The 15,539-nt window shown below is 45.7% G+C and overlaps 2 protein-coding genes across 8 annotated transcripts in view; both read left to right on the forward strand.

Moving 5' to 3' along the window:
- Nucleotides 1-5,350, forward strand: part of ARFIP1 (ADP ribosylation factor interacting protein 1) — a 41,043-nt gene extending 35,693 nt beyond the window's left edge. For all 5 annotated transcript variants that reach the window (XM_048941604.1, XM_048941606.1, XM_048941608.1 and 2 more), the window contains one exon: nt 2,074-5,350. In XM_048941604.1, coding sequence (XP_048797561.1) covers nt 2,074-2,229 — 156 coding nt within the window. In that variant the 3' untranslated portion in view covers nt 2,230-5,350. The remainder of the gene's footprint in view (nt 1-2,073) is intronic.
- Nucleotides 5,351-6,520: 1,170 nt separating this feature from the next.
- Nucleotides 6,521-15,539, forward strand: part of FHDC1 (FH2 domain containing 1) — a 32,970-nt gene continuing 23,951 nt past the window's right edge. The window contains exons 1-3 of one of the 3 annotated variants that reach the window (XM_048942865.1): nt 6,521-6,604; nt 9,326-9,869; nt 15,455-15,516. In XM_048942865.1, coding sequence (XP_048798822.1) covers nt 9,429-9,869; nt 15,455-15,516 — 503 coding nt within the window. In that variant the 5' untranslated portion in view covers nt 6,521-6,604; nt 9,326-9,428. Of the gene's footprint in view, nt 6,605-6,846; nt 6,953-7,992; nt 8,073-9,325; nt 9,870-15,454; nt 15,517-15,539 lie in introns of those variants that run through there. The other 2 variants (XM_048942866.1, XM_048942867.1) reach the window with 2 other exon arrangements.

The following is a 15,539-nucleotide window of genomic DNA, read 5'->3' on the forward strand; positions in this document are numbered from 1 at the left end:
CAGTCTGGAGGACAGGCTCAGGTGAGACCTTATTGGTCTCTGTCATTACCTGAAGGGAGGTTGTAGTGAGAGAAGTGGCTGATCCCCAGCTCATGTAACTAGTGATAGGACTAGAGGGAATGGCCTGAACTTGTGCAAGGGGAGATTCACGCTGAACATTAGGAGATGCTGTTTTTCCTGAAAGAGTGGTCAGGTGCTGGGAGGTGGTGCAGTCACCAACCCTGGAGGTGTTCAAGGAAACTTTAGACTCTGTGTTGAGGGACATGATCTAGTGAGAACTTGGTGTAGGTGGATGGTTGAACTGGATGATCTTGTAGGTTTTTCCAACCTTGATGTTCTGTGAAAAGCATGCATAGCATTTTTTACTTCAACATTTTTCTTAAATGAAGGCAATAAAGCACCTCTGTACTAAATCGCATGAATCTCATAAGAGCATGTTAGTTCAATAACCTGTAAAAGCATGGTCAACTGGTAGGCATAGACTAAACCAGACCCAGGGACAGTTTTGCATCCCATCATGATAGGAGTAGACTGTCCCTTTTGGATTGTGCTGATGTCATCATCCCTTTGGGCTCAGTCAGCCCCTCCATTTCTTTGTTCTCTTCCATGTTGGCAAACTGGATGAAGTTTCCTGTAGGCTGGAAATGGGCCCAGGGTCACCAGCTGAAGTAGTGGGGTTCTTTGATTGCAAGAGTGGGGCTGTGCTGGGCTGAGAATACATGGTAGGAAAAAAAGAACGAGTTTTGGCTACAGGGAAAAGCTGGGAAGATGCCTTTTCATGGTACTAGTCATTATTCATGTCTTTGAGGTGCTATACTGAAAATGTTCACAATTGTTTGTCTTAGACTTGATCAGCTAGCTTGATGTTGTAGACTAGATAAGAAGAGAAACAGAGATGTCCTCCAGCTACTCTTATGCTCTTCTGCCTGCACTGTTCTTGCTGTGAGGAGCTTTGTGTTTCACAACTACTTTACATGTGTTACAATCAAAGCAGTGACCAAGTGCTGCAAATCCTGCATTACCAGAGGTGGGCAAGAAGAAATATTGTTGGGAAAGAGCATCAGTTGCTTTTGATTTAAGTATACGAGAGCTAGAAAGTACACTTCTTTGTATGAGGGGCAAATAAATGAACTGTATATTTAAATGCATTTATCAAGTGTTGTGCTTGGCTTGCAGGTAAGTATATTGAGCAGTAGCGTGGCATCTACTTTCAAAGAAGCAAGTATTCATAATCAATTATTTGGTAGGTGATAGCATTATCTGTTTAGTGAATTGCTTTCAGTCCATGTGTGGAGGCTGCTCTGAAAGCAGTGCCTCCTATTTTATTCTGTTAGCTCAGGATGTCAGAGGCTGATGTTGGTGGTATGGCAATTGAAGGTGAGCCTTCCTGCCACTATCCCATTACATGCTGTTGCTGTGAGACAGATGGCAGCAAAGGGGCAGTCTGACAAAATGGTATCTGACACAGAAATGCATATGGTACAAAGATGTGGCATTGAATTCCTGCGTGTGGAAAAAATGACACTCACTGAAATTCATTGACAGTTGCTGAACATTCATGGAAATCAGACAGTGGATGTGAGCACAGTGAGGCGGTGGGTGGTGCATTTTAGCAGTGGTGACAGCAACATGGAAGTCAAGCTGTGTTCCGGACAGTCATGCTGATTTTTATGAGTGCAGCATGCAGACTCTTGTTCATTGCTGTTGAAAATGCATTGCTAGTGGTGGTGACCATGTTGAAAAAATTTTTTGTAGCTGAGAATTTCCTCTATTAAACAATGTTATTGTGCTCTTAGTATCTGTTGTAGTTTCCATGGAAATAAATAGGAGACATTACTCAGAGCAACGCATGTATGTTGAGTTGCTATTGACTGTTAAGTGTGCTTTATGAAAATACTGGATCACTTTTAATGTTACAGAATTTTGTATTTGCATTTTGTATATCTATTTTGAAACTCGCACTGAATCTTGTATGAAGTCTGAGCATCTCAAATAAGCCTGTTTTGTTGTAATGGACATACGACAGACAGTGTCCGAATGTTCATCTTAACGAATGTCTGCCCTTGTCTGCAGGTGAAGGTCTTGCACAATCAGCTTGTCCTGTTCCACAATGCTATTGCAGCATACTTCGCTGGGAATCAAAAGCAGCTTGAACAGACACTTAAACAGTTTCACATCAAATTGAAAACTCCTGGAGCAGATGCTCCATCCTGGCTTGAAGAACAGTAATGAGAGAAGAGGACCCAATGTTAACCTAAAATCTTTGATAAGAATTAAGGGTTGGGGTTGGAGGACTGTTATAGTGATTCTTGCACAGAGAGCTTTAATTTTTTTTTTTTTCCCTTTTATGACAATGTAAAACTGAATTTGTTGGGAAAATGGGTAACTTTAAGGTAACTAAACATAATTTCTATCATTTCAAATACAGAGCACTCGTTTTGTACGTGAAGGCTGGTGATTACTTCTGTAGCTGGGATGGGGGGAGAGGGAGGGAGGGGAAAAAAAAAAACTATATGGATTTGCACTGACAAATTATGTTTGTGATTTCTGGTCATTTTGGTGGCTAGTCAGAATATTTCCAAATGGAGATTTACATGATTTGTACCAACATCTGGTATTTTATAGACAAATAGAGAAAACATCTTTAATAATTTTCATATGACTTTTAAAAAGGAGAGAGTTAAAAGAATATTTTGCAAATTAATAATATGAGGCTTGTATGCAGTACATGCGTATAAGGCAGCAGTAGCGGTTGGCTCTGACTAGTACAATTGTAGCAGATGCCTTTTTAAAAGATGTACCTTTCCATTGTAGACTTAAAAACAAAAAAAAAAACACTAAAGCAAGAATCACTGGCAGTCTGAGGCTTCTAAGCACACATCTTTGCTTTGCACCAAGTGGTTTGCTGAGTGAAGCCAACCATACAATGTACTAATCTCATTTAAAATCTTACTTTATGGGAAAAGAAAAAACAACCATACTAGCCTTAAATCACAGGTATGTGCCTTTTTATAAGATATTTTCAACCAGTGTACATGATGCAAAAACCCTTTCATGTAAGCAGTTTGTCGTTTCCCAGCCTGGGAAAGGAGACTATAAATGCTGTTTGTTTGTACTTAGAACAAGTTAAAGTTTTAGTTGACCTTCATGGGCAGTTAGAATTTTGAGTGAGGAGATTGGGCCAGTATGATTTTTCTGTTTAATTGAAAAGCATACTTCAGTAATGAGAGCAGTGTGGAGGATACTTCTTTTTAATTTCTCCGTCTGTAGTGTAGTCCTTCCTCAAATGTAAAATTCTGTCAGTTTTATCATATCCATTTTAAATTCAGTTTATTGGAGTCCTCATTTGCACATGTTACGTTGCTTTGTGTTCTATGAAGTAAAACTGAAATACTTCAGATATGTTATTTACAACTGTGTGGATTGTATGATTTATGTACTGTATGTTCAAATGCCTTTCAGCTGACATTCTTAAAGTTTTCAGTGCTTAACAGAATTGTAATGTAACGGTAAATCAAACTTTTTAATCATTCCTCATTAAATTCTTGGCCTGACAGTCTTCTTTATGTTTTGATTCTGTCAGAATCTCTTGTAATAGTTAGTTTACATTCCCCAGAACGTATATCCTATGTGAATTTTGTATTCATATTAAAGATGTTTGCAGCCAAACTTCTTTGACTTGTGATGGTTAAGAGCGCAACCCAGCTTCTGCAGCGAGAGCTCTATATTTGAGTTACCAGAAATTATTGGGTAGGGATGTACATCAGTAGTAGGTTATAACAGCAATATTGTTCTTGTATTACAGAATGGTTTAATAGCATGCAAGTTGAAGTTGAATGCAAACTCAAGGAAACAAATCCTTCAGTATTCTTGATTTTTAAACTTACAGAGATAACTTCATCATATTTTACAGCTTAAATGAAGTGCTGGTGTCCAGTTTTCTCTGAATCTTGGCGTGTATATGGTGTGATGGTACAAGCAAGAAGTTAACTGCATGATTGTGCAGCTCAGATGGAAAGTGCAGATAGTAGCATCGGTGATGAGTGCAAACATAGTGATTACAATTGAAATATCAGCCCTTAGAACACTGTGGGAAAGACATACATAGGAGATATACAGGGATCATGTGCTTTGGGTTTTTTGAAAGAGTAATGGTGGCTTGGAACTGCTGGAGTGTCTTCACCTGGAAGAAAAGGTTTGAAAAGAGAAATTACTCAAAATCGGTGTAGTGTTTAATAGCAGAGATAACAATGATTTCCATTTTGCTCACTAAAGCAATTTTTAATTGATTGCCTCAGAGAGGAGAATCTTGTGTTCAGCTGGTGGATAAGGTACTAGCAACTTCCTTTTATAGTATGTGAATGGAGGTGAAGAAAGTTCAAATATATTTTTATTTTGTATGGCTTGTACAAACTGATTTTCTACTCTAATGTGCAAGATGCTCTTTAGCATACTTCATGCTTTGTCAAGCCCTTACAAAGACCTCTGACTGCAAAATGTATCTATAGCTGTGTTTAAAGAGAAGTCTATGCAAGCAGAGCTCAGTAACACTATCATTAAAGTAACAGCTTGATTCCGATCTTTTTAACAGATTCTCCCAACAATTTTATCTCTGTTCTGTCTCTGCTTCAAAAAATGATCAAAGTAATATAAAAACAAGGCAAAACATCCCCCTCACCTTTTCTGTTTTGAACTGAACTGGAGGCATGTTCAGTATGTCTTCTCTGCTTCTCTGCCCAAGCTCTTTATTGTGGTGTTAGAACAATGATAAAGTATCATTATTCAGCATTCCATATCTGCAATTACCTTCAGATTTTTGTCTGGTTATCTTTTTTCATGCTGCGTACTTAATAAGGAGGTTGTACTAGTCACTGTTTTCTTCATTAGTTGTTAACCTTTTCATGTTTTGTGATCACCCTTACCCTAAATTTATCCTGCTACTGGGAGGAAAGTTTTGTGAAATGGATTTCTTTTTTTTCTGTGATATGCACAGAGGTGACTTGCCTGTTTTACTTTTCTCTGTTCATCTTGTTGCTTGTCTTTGTAGGTGTAGATCACAGCTGCCATTGTGGCTGTGATAACATCTCTGAAGTGCAGGAATCTGACAGAGAACAGAATAAACCTGAAACAAACATTCTGTTGGGGCTTCTTACTGTTCATGGCAGTGTAAATGCATTGGCTCAGTCAGGAACAGTTCTGCTGTCAGCAGTGTGCTCCCAGTTAATGGTACTCGACAAATGGTATGTCCTACTGTGCTAATTAAAATAATAATTACACACCTTACTGCCTTTTAAAGAATATTGAAGGTTGTAAATTCAAGTACTTGAGAATTAAATAGGACTAAAAACAAGCGTTGCCTGTTCAGTCTTGATTTGCCTTTCTTACCTATATGTATGCATCATGCTGGTTTTATGTGATAGGGGTAATTAATTGCAGGGCTTTGTTGCAAGAGGTTAACTTATCATGGTCATTAATTTTGAAACCAAATAGAATATGGTTTCAATGCATCTGAAGTGTGGCAATTAGCTTTCTCTCCTGCTTTTGTCCAGGCTCAGTAGGATTGAGGGCTTGTAGTGAAGGTAACTACCTCATTTGTTCAGTGTTCTTACAGCTTGATCACAAGCTGTTCTTACAGTTTAATCACAAAATTCATCTTCAGCCTACAGCATTAGAAACTCTTCATGCTCTGGAAAAAGCACAGGACTTACACAAGACTTTTTCTCCTCTAATGAAAAAGCAATGCAGTAATGTACCTTGAGAACTGCCTTGAGTATTCTATTTAACAGGTAATTTTAAAATATTGACACTGGGACTTCTGTTTGGAGAGTGCCAGCCCATCTCAATGCTATCTGTTTTAGGGAGGTGTGTTTGGTGCTTATTATAGGTGGGGCTCTTTGCTTTACCTGTTATTAAAGTTGCCCAATGCTTCCTACTGTGAAGACCTGTTCTCGGCTGCTTGTGCCTCTGAAATTTAGCCATGTGGGCAGAACTTCTGCAGGCTCTGTGTTCACGTTTTCCTTGGGGAGGATTTTCAACTTAATTTGCTAACGTTGTGTTTCAAAAGCTGAAGGAAAATATCCGACAGGATGAAGGAAAGTTAAGGATTTAATTTCATATCTGGCCAAGCTCCTAATGCCCTGCTGCCGAAGCCTTGAGCTCCCGAGGAAGGTCAGTGCTGGTTCCGAGCGGAGTAGCAGCTCACCCTGCTACAGGGGGGCTGGGCTTCGTGTCGGGAAGCTGCGAGGGGCCTGCAGGGGTGAAGGCAGCTCTCACGTGCCGCCTCCTGCCGCCATGGGCGGCAGCAGCGCTCAAGAAGGACGGTACAGCTGCACTGGATGTGCTTTTGTCCTCACGCGGCTCCCGGCTCCGCTGCACGCCCCGCAGCCCTGCGCTTCCTGCCCGTGCGCGGATGGCAGCGGCTCCCCAGCGGTCCTCGCTTCCCCTCAGCCCGGCGGGATGCGGCGCCCCGGTCGCGCTGTCACCTGCCGCGGCCCCGCCCGCGCCGCGCGTGCGCGTAACCCCGCCCGTTGCCCTCGGCTGCGCTCCGGCGGCGCGATGCGAGGAGACGGCGGTGGGGCCGGTTGCGTGGTGCCGCCCGGCGGAGGTGAGCTGGCCTGGGCCGCGCGGCGGGGCGGAGGGCTCGGCGCTGCCCCGTTGCCGGGGTTCCGAGGCTGCGGCGCGGGGGCGGCCGCCGAGCGGGGCGGGGTGCCGGGTGCCGGCGGGCGGCGCTGCTTGGCCGCGGGGGCGAAGGCGGCGCCGGGCCCGGCCGTTGGGGCAGGGCGCGAGGGAGCGACGGGCGCGGGGCGCCTCGGAGTGCCGCAGCCGTCCTACGTCCTTCCGTCCGAGCGGCTCTCCACGTCGCCGCTCCGTGCTCCGGCACCTCGGCACCGGGTAAGGGCGTCCCCGGGCAGCGGAGTTCCTCGCGCGGTCTGGGTCCCCTCCTAGGAATAGGGTGAGTGAAGCGGCTGGGAGCGGGAATTAATCCTTTTTATTACCAATACAGAGGAGCTGGAGCCGCGCCCCCTGACGAAGCGCCGGGGAGGGGGGCCCCTTTCCCGGCCCCGCAGAGCCGCATGCCGCGCTCAGGCTGCGCGGTGCCGGCAGTGCGGCAGGCAGTCCCGCGGCGCTCCGCGGTGCCGGCGCCCCTCGGCCCCACCTGCGCGCCGCTGCCTGCCTACGCGCGGCTCGGCCGCCGCCTTCTTAAGAAACGAATTGCTTCAGTCTTCTGATCCGGGGAGAAAGTTGTTCCCACAGTGCGTTTTCCAAGTTAGATGAGGTTGCCTGAAACAATGAAACGAAATGCTGCTTTTATGCCAAATACGGGCACAGTCGGGACGTGCTCTGGCTCCTCGGGCTACTTTGGATAACAAGCACCGGGTAGAGAAGCGTAATTGAGACCTCTCAAACGTTTGGTCTCGAGTGCCTTTCTTCCCTTCAATCTGAAGGGCGCGAAGGGGACCCTCGGGAGGCAGCTTTGCAGAGCTCCGTGCCCACCGTGGCCGGCACCTGCAGACCGCGGTCCTGCCATCCGCGTCTCTGCCTGAAGGCACGGCGGATGCCGCTCTCCGTGCCGTGCCTCCGGAGCTGCCTTACCTCTGCCGCGTCCCGTTCCCTGCTCCGGGCTGGCAGCTGCCTCACCTAGAGTGGAGCAGGGCTCGGTGGCTTGAAAACAGCTTTTCTGCTCTATCAGCTTTCTCATCTAGGTCGGGATGTTTTCCTGCCTGGTGTACTCCGCTCCTTGCTCTAGGAGTGTCTCTCGTTAACTCCGCAGCGCTCGGGCTGAGATCGGTCCCTTTCCACGGGGCTGCCTCTGCATGGGTGCTGGGACTGGTGATTCACCCCTCTGGCCTGATTTTCTCGGGGTTTGAGTCCTCTCTCCTCAAGATTTGTTGGAAATTTCCAAGTCAGGCTCCCGCACGTTGCCCGGGGGCATGGCAGCTCTGCCTCCCTGTCTCTTTTTTTTTTTTTTTTTTTTCTCCTCTTTAACACGTGGGAACTGGAGTTAGGAATTAATAACTGTTGAATGCAGCTTTGTGTCAGTGGAAGATGGTGGATACGTGTTGCGTCCCAAGGTAAACGAAGAAAAGGTTTTCCAAGTTGAGTATTTCTTTAAATTAATGCAACGGTTAATTGCTCCGAGTGGTTAATTTCTCTCCAGCACCTTGCACCTGCGTTTTCATGCCTCTGTGCCTCTGTGATGATGAAGCTGGGAGGAGAGGAATGAGCACAGAGCTCTGTAATAGCAGCTGGATATTAATGCTAATTTGAATTTGAAACCCTCTATCCTGCTCTGCTTTCTTTGTGGCTCTTCCCCTTTTTACCCTGCCATTAAAATGCTTTCCATCTTTCCTATGGTTTAAACGTCACGCAGTTTCCATTTGAGGTGGAAAAAGATGAAAATCCGAGGCGAGAAAGTGGAGTCTATTGCATTTTTGGGGGAGAAAAAGTGAAGCGGATCGTTTTGTGTCAATTTCCACTGGCCTCAGAGAAGCTGTGTGTAGCTGAGGCTTTTGCAGATCAAGAGAGAATTTGCCCCGAGGGCTGTTTCCGTACCTGGCTCTGTTTGCTCATGAGCACCCTAATGATGGATCACTGGCAGAAATAGCAAAGGTTTTCGTCACCATTATTGGATGTCAAATTGATCGGGACTGCCATTAGCTCCTCATGAGCACCGCTGAGTAGACACATAGCCAAACCACTGCCAGACCTCTGTGCTGGTGCCAGGGCATGACTTCAGCTCTTTCTGGCAAGTTTTCTGTGACTGCTTTGTGCTCAGCAACTTTCCTTGTTCAGGTCTATCTCGGTTTCCATTGTGAGATAGCTTCTTGTTTTGGTTTGTTTCATTTTTTAGTAAATACCCAAATGTTTCTGAGAATGTTTTTGTAAAACATTCTTTGTTAGTCTGCGTATGAAATACGGTCATTTTTCTCTGAAAGGTGTAAGGAAAGTGAAGCTGACAGGTGCAGCTTGTCAGGATTGTACCATTTACTAAAGTTGGATTCTTACTTGAGGGTTCACTGCCATCGGCAGTATCTTTGGTAGGTGGCAGTGTGAGAAAACTGCTCAGAACGGTTGTAATTCCTGTTCTGCTGCTTTGAGAGGGAACCTCATCGAGAGATGCAAAACCCTTACCAGCTGTGGAAAACTCCGGTGCTGGGCAGTTCTCTCCCTGCTTACTGCACTTGCTCTGGTAACCTGGGTGCTGAAATCAGCAATGAGGGGCAGCTTTGTCAAGCTGGTGGCTATCATGCCTGAATTGCGCTGTGTTTTTGGTGTGGGGGGCAGCATGCAGTCACTGACCCGAGTTGCCTGTCTGTTGCTGCAGGCTGTGAAGATGCTCCACCAGCAGAGTAGCGCGTGAAGCAGCGTAACCAATGCTCCAGGCAGCCCCGCGGAAGTAGCGCTCTCTCCTCCCGGAGAGGCCTAACATGCATGTTATGAATTGTCTCTCTCTGGCCAATGACAAGGAGAATGGAGCTCTCTCGGTGGCGGCAGGATTGATGAGTGAGGACCCGCCGGCCGCCTCCCCACCACCCCCGCCGCCATGCCCCCCAGCAGAGGCACCCCCTGCTCCGCCGCTGCCCCCTCCGCCCCCCCCGCTGCCAGGGCCCAGCCTGCCTCTGCACCCACAGCTGACCAACGGGCATGACGGTCACAGCAGGAAGAAACGGATGAGGAGTTTCTTCTGGAAAACCATCCCTGAGGAACAAGTCCGGGGCAAAACCAATATCTGGACGATTGCTGCGAGGCCACAGTACCAGATCGACACCAAGACGATCGAGGAGCTCTTTGGGCAGCAGGAGGAAACCAAGCCACCAGACCCGAGGAGCCGGTCATTAAAAGCTTCATTTAAAGAGACTAAAGAGGAGGTAAGAACCAAAGAAAAATCTCTTTTGCGCAGTGATGTATGTAACACCATATCTGGTATGAATTCCGTCTGGCCTTTCTGTTGTAGTTCGTTCTTAATGCAAATGTGTTGTGGTTTGAAGGGAAGGGGGACAACAGGGAGGATCAGCTCTGTTCTTGGTGGCACAGATCTGTTTTTCAGAGTGCTAACTGCTTTTTTTTATTGTAACTGTGTAAGTGCTGCTGTTCTGGCCTCCTGTTTAAGTATATGGAAATGAAAGGAGCCCAAGGCGCTTTATTTAATTTTTTTGGAGAGCTCTTGAGCTTTTGGTGTGAAATGTGTGTGTTGCAGTCTTTCTCTTTAGCTCTTCATAGAATCCTTAAGGCTGGAAAAGACCTCTTAGATCATTTAGTCCAACCCTCAACCCATCACTGTCATGCCCACTAACCATGTCCCTCAGTGCCACAGATGGCACTTCCACAATGGCTGTTGCACTGTCAAATGCAAAAGTATGAGGCAGGAGGGAGAAGAATCCAATGGCAAGGGTTAATGTTATGTGTACTGTATATGTCAAGAGGGGAAGTACCGAAATGACAACAAGGAAATTAAATTTAATGCAGTGGTTAAGGGAATTTGCTATCTAATTGGGATAATTGTAAAGTTTCAACTTTCATAAATGTAGCCTTCCTGCTAGTGAATGCATCTACTTATTGCATCTACTGTGCTTTTTTAGGACTCAGAAGTAACCTTGACTTTGCAGTATTACCAGAGGACTCCTTTGTGGTCTGGTAGGGAGGGCTGCATTCCCAATGCTTGCTGTTCAAACCCTCCACAGTGTGCTGAGAAGTGACTTTTCTAGCACCCAAATCCTGACTTAGGGGCAGCCTCTTTGTGTAGGCTGAGCCGGATTGTCTTGAGTGATCTTTCTGCAAAGTAACTGGGGGATAGAAATGTAGATTTAATCACAGATGTGTGTCTCTGTGCATGTTTGCTCATAAACGGAGAACAGAGGGCTCAGGGTTAATAGGCATGACTGTTTTTAGTGAAAAAATAGGGCCTGCAAGCGGATGGTATCTTGCAGAATTTGGAAGATGGCAAAATAATCATTGAGGGTCAGGTGAGAACTTGGTGTGCTGATGGTGTTCCTGTTGTACACAGATGGTAATAGGAGATTTAAGCAGGCATGTATACTGCAACCCTGACATCAGGAAGAGGTAATTGAGGCCATCACCAGAGGTAGTCATTAGCCCGCTTGCGGTGCTTGAGATGTGTGCATCTTGGAGTCAGACTGCAGTGAGTGGACTTCCTGCACTGCGTGTGGATGCACATCAATCCATACGTGCTTGCTGTGAAGCACCTGCCCCCATCCAGGGCTGACATGTGCTGAAGATCTATATTAGAAATGCTAATAAATTTCATTAACTGAACGTAGCCTCTGGTGTACAGTAGGTGGAGGCAGAGAAGACCCCACTGTGCTCCAGAACTCATGTACAGCTTGAAGCTGGGGGTTCCTTGGAGGGAATTAGAGGAAAAAATTAAAGGTCTTCAGAATATATGCTTTCCAAGGTAGGGCCCCATGGAGCCAGACCTCTGCCTTGTTACCAGTTAATGCTTTTCTGCACACATCCAGAGCTGATGCAGTGGACCCAGGCATGCCTGTGGCTTGATGCCTGCCTGGCCCATCACAGGGCTGCTGCTGGCAGATGGCAGGCAGTGAGGCAGTGGATTTGCCTCTCGGTGCTGATTGCGCTGCTGAAGTGACAAAGTGCTCAGCTCCCTTGTCGAGCATGCCACAACAGCATGTCTGACAGCGATGAGCAATGCCTCGAGTGTTAATGGGCTTTGCAGTGCTAGCAGCTTAGTAAGAAGGGAAGGAGATAATCCCGAAGAGCCATGTGTCACTGCAAGTGTGGAAGAACAGCTATGCAACTGCTTGCGTGTTACTGCAGCCATCATTCAGCACCGCTATGGAGGTTGGAGCAGACCTTGTGATTTCTGTCATCTGGCAGTGCTACGGTGGTGGCCCTGGGCTCACTGGGAAGCTGCAAAGGAGCTGAGGTGCATGTGGCATCAGTGTGATCTTGTGGGCAGAGCATTAAAGTAGGAGGTGGTGGTTCTGCTCTGGGTCGTGTCACTAGCCTGACAAGGGAAGGTGGGGAAGGTGTTTTGTGTCTCAGCACCTTTCATCATTCTGTGTAAAATACAGTTGATTTTAGAGAGTGCTTTATGGTCTAGCAATGAAAAATGTTCTTCAGAGATCAAGAGGGGATGTCTTTAAACTAAAAGAGGGGAGGATTAGATTAAATGTTAGGAGAAAGTTCATCAGAGGACGCGAGGTCCTGACACAGCTGCCCAGGGAAGCTGTGGTGCTCTATTACTGGAGGCACTCAAGGCTGGTCTGGATGGGACCTGAGCTGGTGGGTGGCAGTCCTGCCCATGGCAGGGGTTGGGGCTGGGTGGGCTTTGAGGTCCTTTTGAACCCAAGCCATTCTGCGATTAGTTAGTTGCCGTAGTATGTCAAAAGCAAATTTTCACATGCCGAACTTGAAGAATTCTCAGTTTCAAACCTGAAGAAAATCTGTCCAGCATGATGCACCTGTGCATGGGCAGAGCCTTTGCTCCCCTGACTCCTTGCTCTCTGTATAGCAGTGTCCCTTCAGTGGGAGCAGCGAAGATGGACTCTGCAGCCAGTGCTGAGGGTTCCCCTGGAGACAGAAGGGAAATGGGTTTTGTGCCTCCTGCAGAAAAGTCATACAATTGTGGGCAGTTCTGGAAGAAGCCTTCTCTTACCCTTACAGAACTTCATGTCCTTTTAGTTCCTGACTCCTCGGTGCTTTACACAGGCAGATGAGGTAACTAGTTCAGGTTTTGGAATCTCAGTTCTGGAGGCTCACTACTAAACATCATCATTATAACAGAAGCCTCTTTGAGATTTGAGACCAACTCCTCCAACACACGCTTTCCTTTCCATAAACAAGCCTTCCCCAAACCCTTAGGAGATTAATTAACATGTTTCCCTAAGAGCTTAATTTGCCCCTATGGTTTCACGTAATTTGAGTCTGAAAAACAGGGGTTGTAGAATAATGTTTACACACCAACTGCAAATTACTTTCCCCACGGTTGGGAGCAGTGCAGCACCTGCTTTCCCAGGCTGCGGCCATCCTGGCAGCGGGGGGCAGGAGGGCTGGTGGCCACCCAGCGAGCTGCACTGCCCTGTGCCAGCCCTCAGCTCCAGTTCCTCATCTACGTGCTGCCTTTGGTCATCCTCAGGCCCTCTGTGAACTGGTCTGCTGCTTGGTACCATGCTGTTGGGGATTTTTGCTTGTTTTCTACTGGAATATTTTTCTGCTATTTCAGTGTGATCTGGTGGCTTGCAGAAGTGTCCAGTGAGCTGCAGAGCCTGGGTGCTGGCACCAGCATTGGAGGTGTGTATGAGCAGGAGATAGGAGCAGACTTTCTCAGAAGCTAAGGTCATGTTTGAAGGGTAAAAAGCACTTGGGAGGAAACAACATGCAGGCAGCTTTCTGCAAGGACAAATTGAAGTGGAAGTTCGATGGGGAAGCTTCTGAATCTGATAGGTAGCATGGTGTTGTGGAACATGAGGTGGAAAGTGCTGTGCTTTTGTGCACGGATAGGAGCATGTATTTATGGTGTACCTGCTGAGTCCCCCTTCACATTGTCCTCACATTCCCATCTGGAAACTTATGGAAGACAGCAGAGTAATGTCAGCTTTTTCAAACTTTTGATAATCTTAAAGTGAACAGCAAGTAAGGAATGACTGAAAAGTGAGCCGTACACTTATTGATTGTGTGCTTGAAATAGAAAGTATGAAAATCTAGAGTACACACCCAGAGCAAAAAGGTCCTTGTACTTACAGTAAAGACAGTTCTGACATGTTGTGCTGATAAGGCAGATTTAGCTGTATATCTTATAATCTGTTCTTTATCTTCAAGGGAAGACATGAAAAAGTTCTCTAGTTTGATTTGAGGTTGTCCCGTACACCTGAGCAGTGCCATGGAAAGCAGGAGTTTTCCCAGGAAATGGTTAGCATGGTGGTTAGTGACTGCAAGTATGTACAGAAGATTAATTCTGAATTTGCTTTAAGAGCAAAAACCGAGCCCAAAGCTAAAATGACGGTGGCAGAACTTGCAGGCTTAAACTAGTACCGGGAAATCAGAGCATTTGCAGTGAGCGGAGCAATTAGAGGCTGGGGCTGCAGAGGTCACTGAGAGGTCTCTGCATTTGAAAAAAGATTAGAATACTGTGAGGGAAGAGATAGCTGAACCAGCCCTGTGTAAGGGGCTTTCCTTAATGATCCGGGGGCCTCAGCTCCCGAGATAAGGAGAGTAAACCACAATCTGTCCTCTTATCTTTGCAAATGCTAAAATTGAAGGGTTTCAGGCTGGCAGTTAGCTAATTGAAACTGTTCTAGTAGGAATTATCTAATGGAATACTCTGGTGTTTCTTCTGTTCTCCAGTCTTTACCAATTTCAAAAGAGAGGAAATTGCAACATTTTGGAAAACTTTTGAATTAGGTTCATTTACTTGCAGCACCTAAGGAGGCTGTCTCCTGGAGTTACGCTGTAGTACTTTGGGGATAGCACATGAGCCATACCTACATTTTCACTAACCAGCTGACTGTGGGCTGGTTCAGTTCCTTGTCAATGCCAGCTTTTCATTTACAGACGTATTTGCAAGCGTTACCCTGTCACGGAGGTCAAAGCACCTTTCTGCTTGTCAAAACCTCAAACATCACGTGAGCCCACCAACAGTCTTGAACATCTTTGTGTACTGCGTTGATTTATTGTAGCAGTGGGGTGGTACTGTCAACATGTAACAGTGCTCTTGTCCTCCTAAACCTCACGATTTTTGTAGCTGTTGCCACAAAATAGCTCTGACTGTGTTAACCTTAAGGAGGTGATTCTTTAAAAGTGCCTTTCGTCTCAGGTTTTCACATGTATGCTGTTAGAGTAAGAAAAAGTCTTTTTCTCTGGTGAATCATCAGTGTGAAGGGAGGCTACTATTTTATTGTGGTCTCCTGGTTTCATTTTGGATAATGCACATAGATTTGAATGTCATCTGTCTGAGGTTTTGATTCGGGGTTGAATGATTGATTTTTCTGTTTGCTCAACGTGACTGTTGATGTGAATTAAATCAGGGCTGTGTAGAGAAAGTCTATCCTTATATTTGTTGCATAATTCCTGAAATACACGCATTTGGGGGTGTGATGCCAGCTGACTGCACGACCTTCAAATTCAGTACAACGTACTGCCTGATAAGCAATGTTTCATAGGTACAACGTTATGAAATAAGGAATGGGTTTTGCTTTGTAATGAAATAGAATTTGATTCCTTCCTTCTATAAGTGTTGTTATGTTTTTACACTTAGCTTGAAAAAAGGCACTGTGGGTGGGCAATCAGTTTCCCAGGTAAAAAAAAAAAACTGGTTCTGTAATTGGCCTTTGTTGCTTAGAAATCACTCTGTAGTCATTTTGCTTATGATTTGATGATAACCATGTGCAATTATCTGTTGCATTTTAAGGAATGACACCTGCACTGTATGCTCTTCTCTTAGGGATTGGTTGATGAATCTCTTTCTCTCTCTCAGGTTTCCATTTTGGATGCAAAACGAAGTATGAACATTGGGATATTTCTCAAACAATTCAAAAAGTAAGATTTGGGTTTTTTTCCTT

Source organism: Lagopus muta, chromosome 4, assembly GCF_023343835.1.
Source record: "Lagopus muta isolate bLagMut1 chromosome 4, bLagMut1 primary, whole genome shotgun sequence".
NCBI classification, from domain to species: domain Eukaryota; kingdom Metazoa; phylum Chordata; class Aves; order Galliformes; family Phasianidae; genus Lagopus; species Lagopus muta.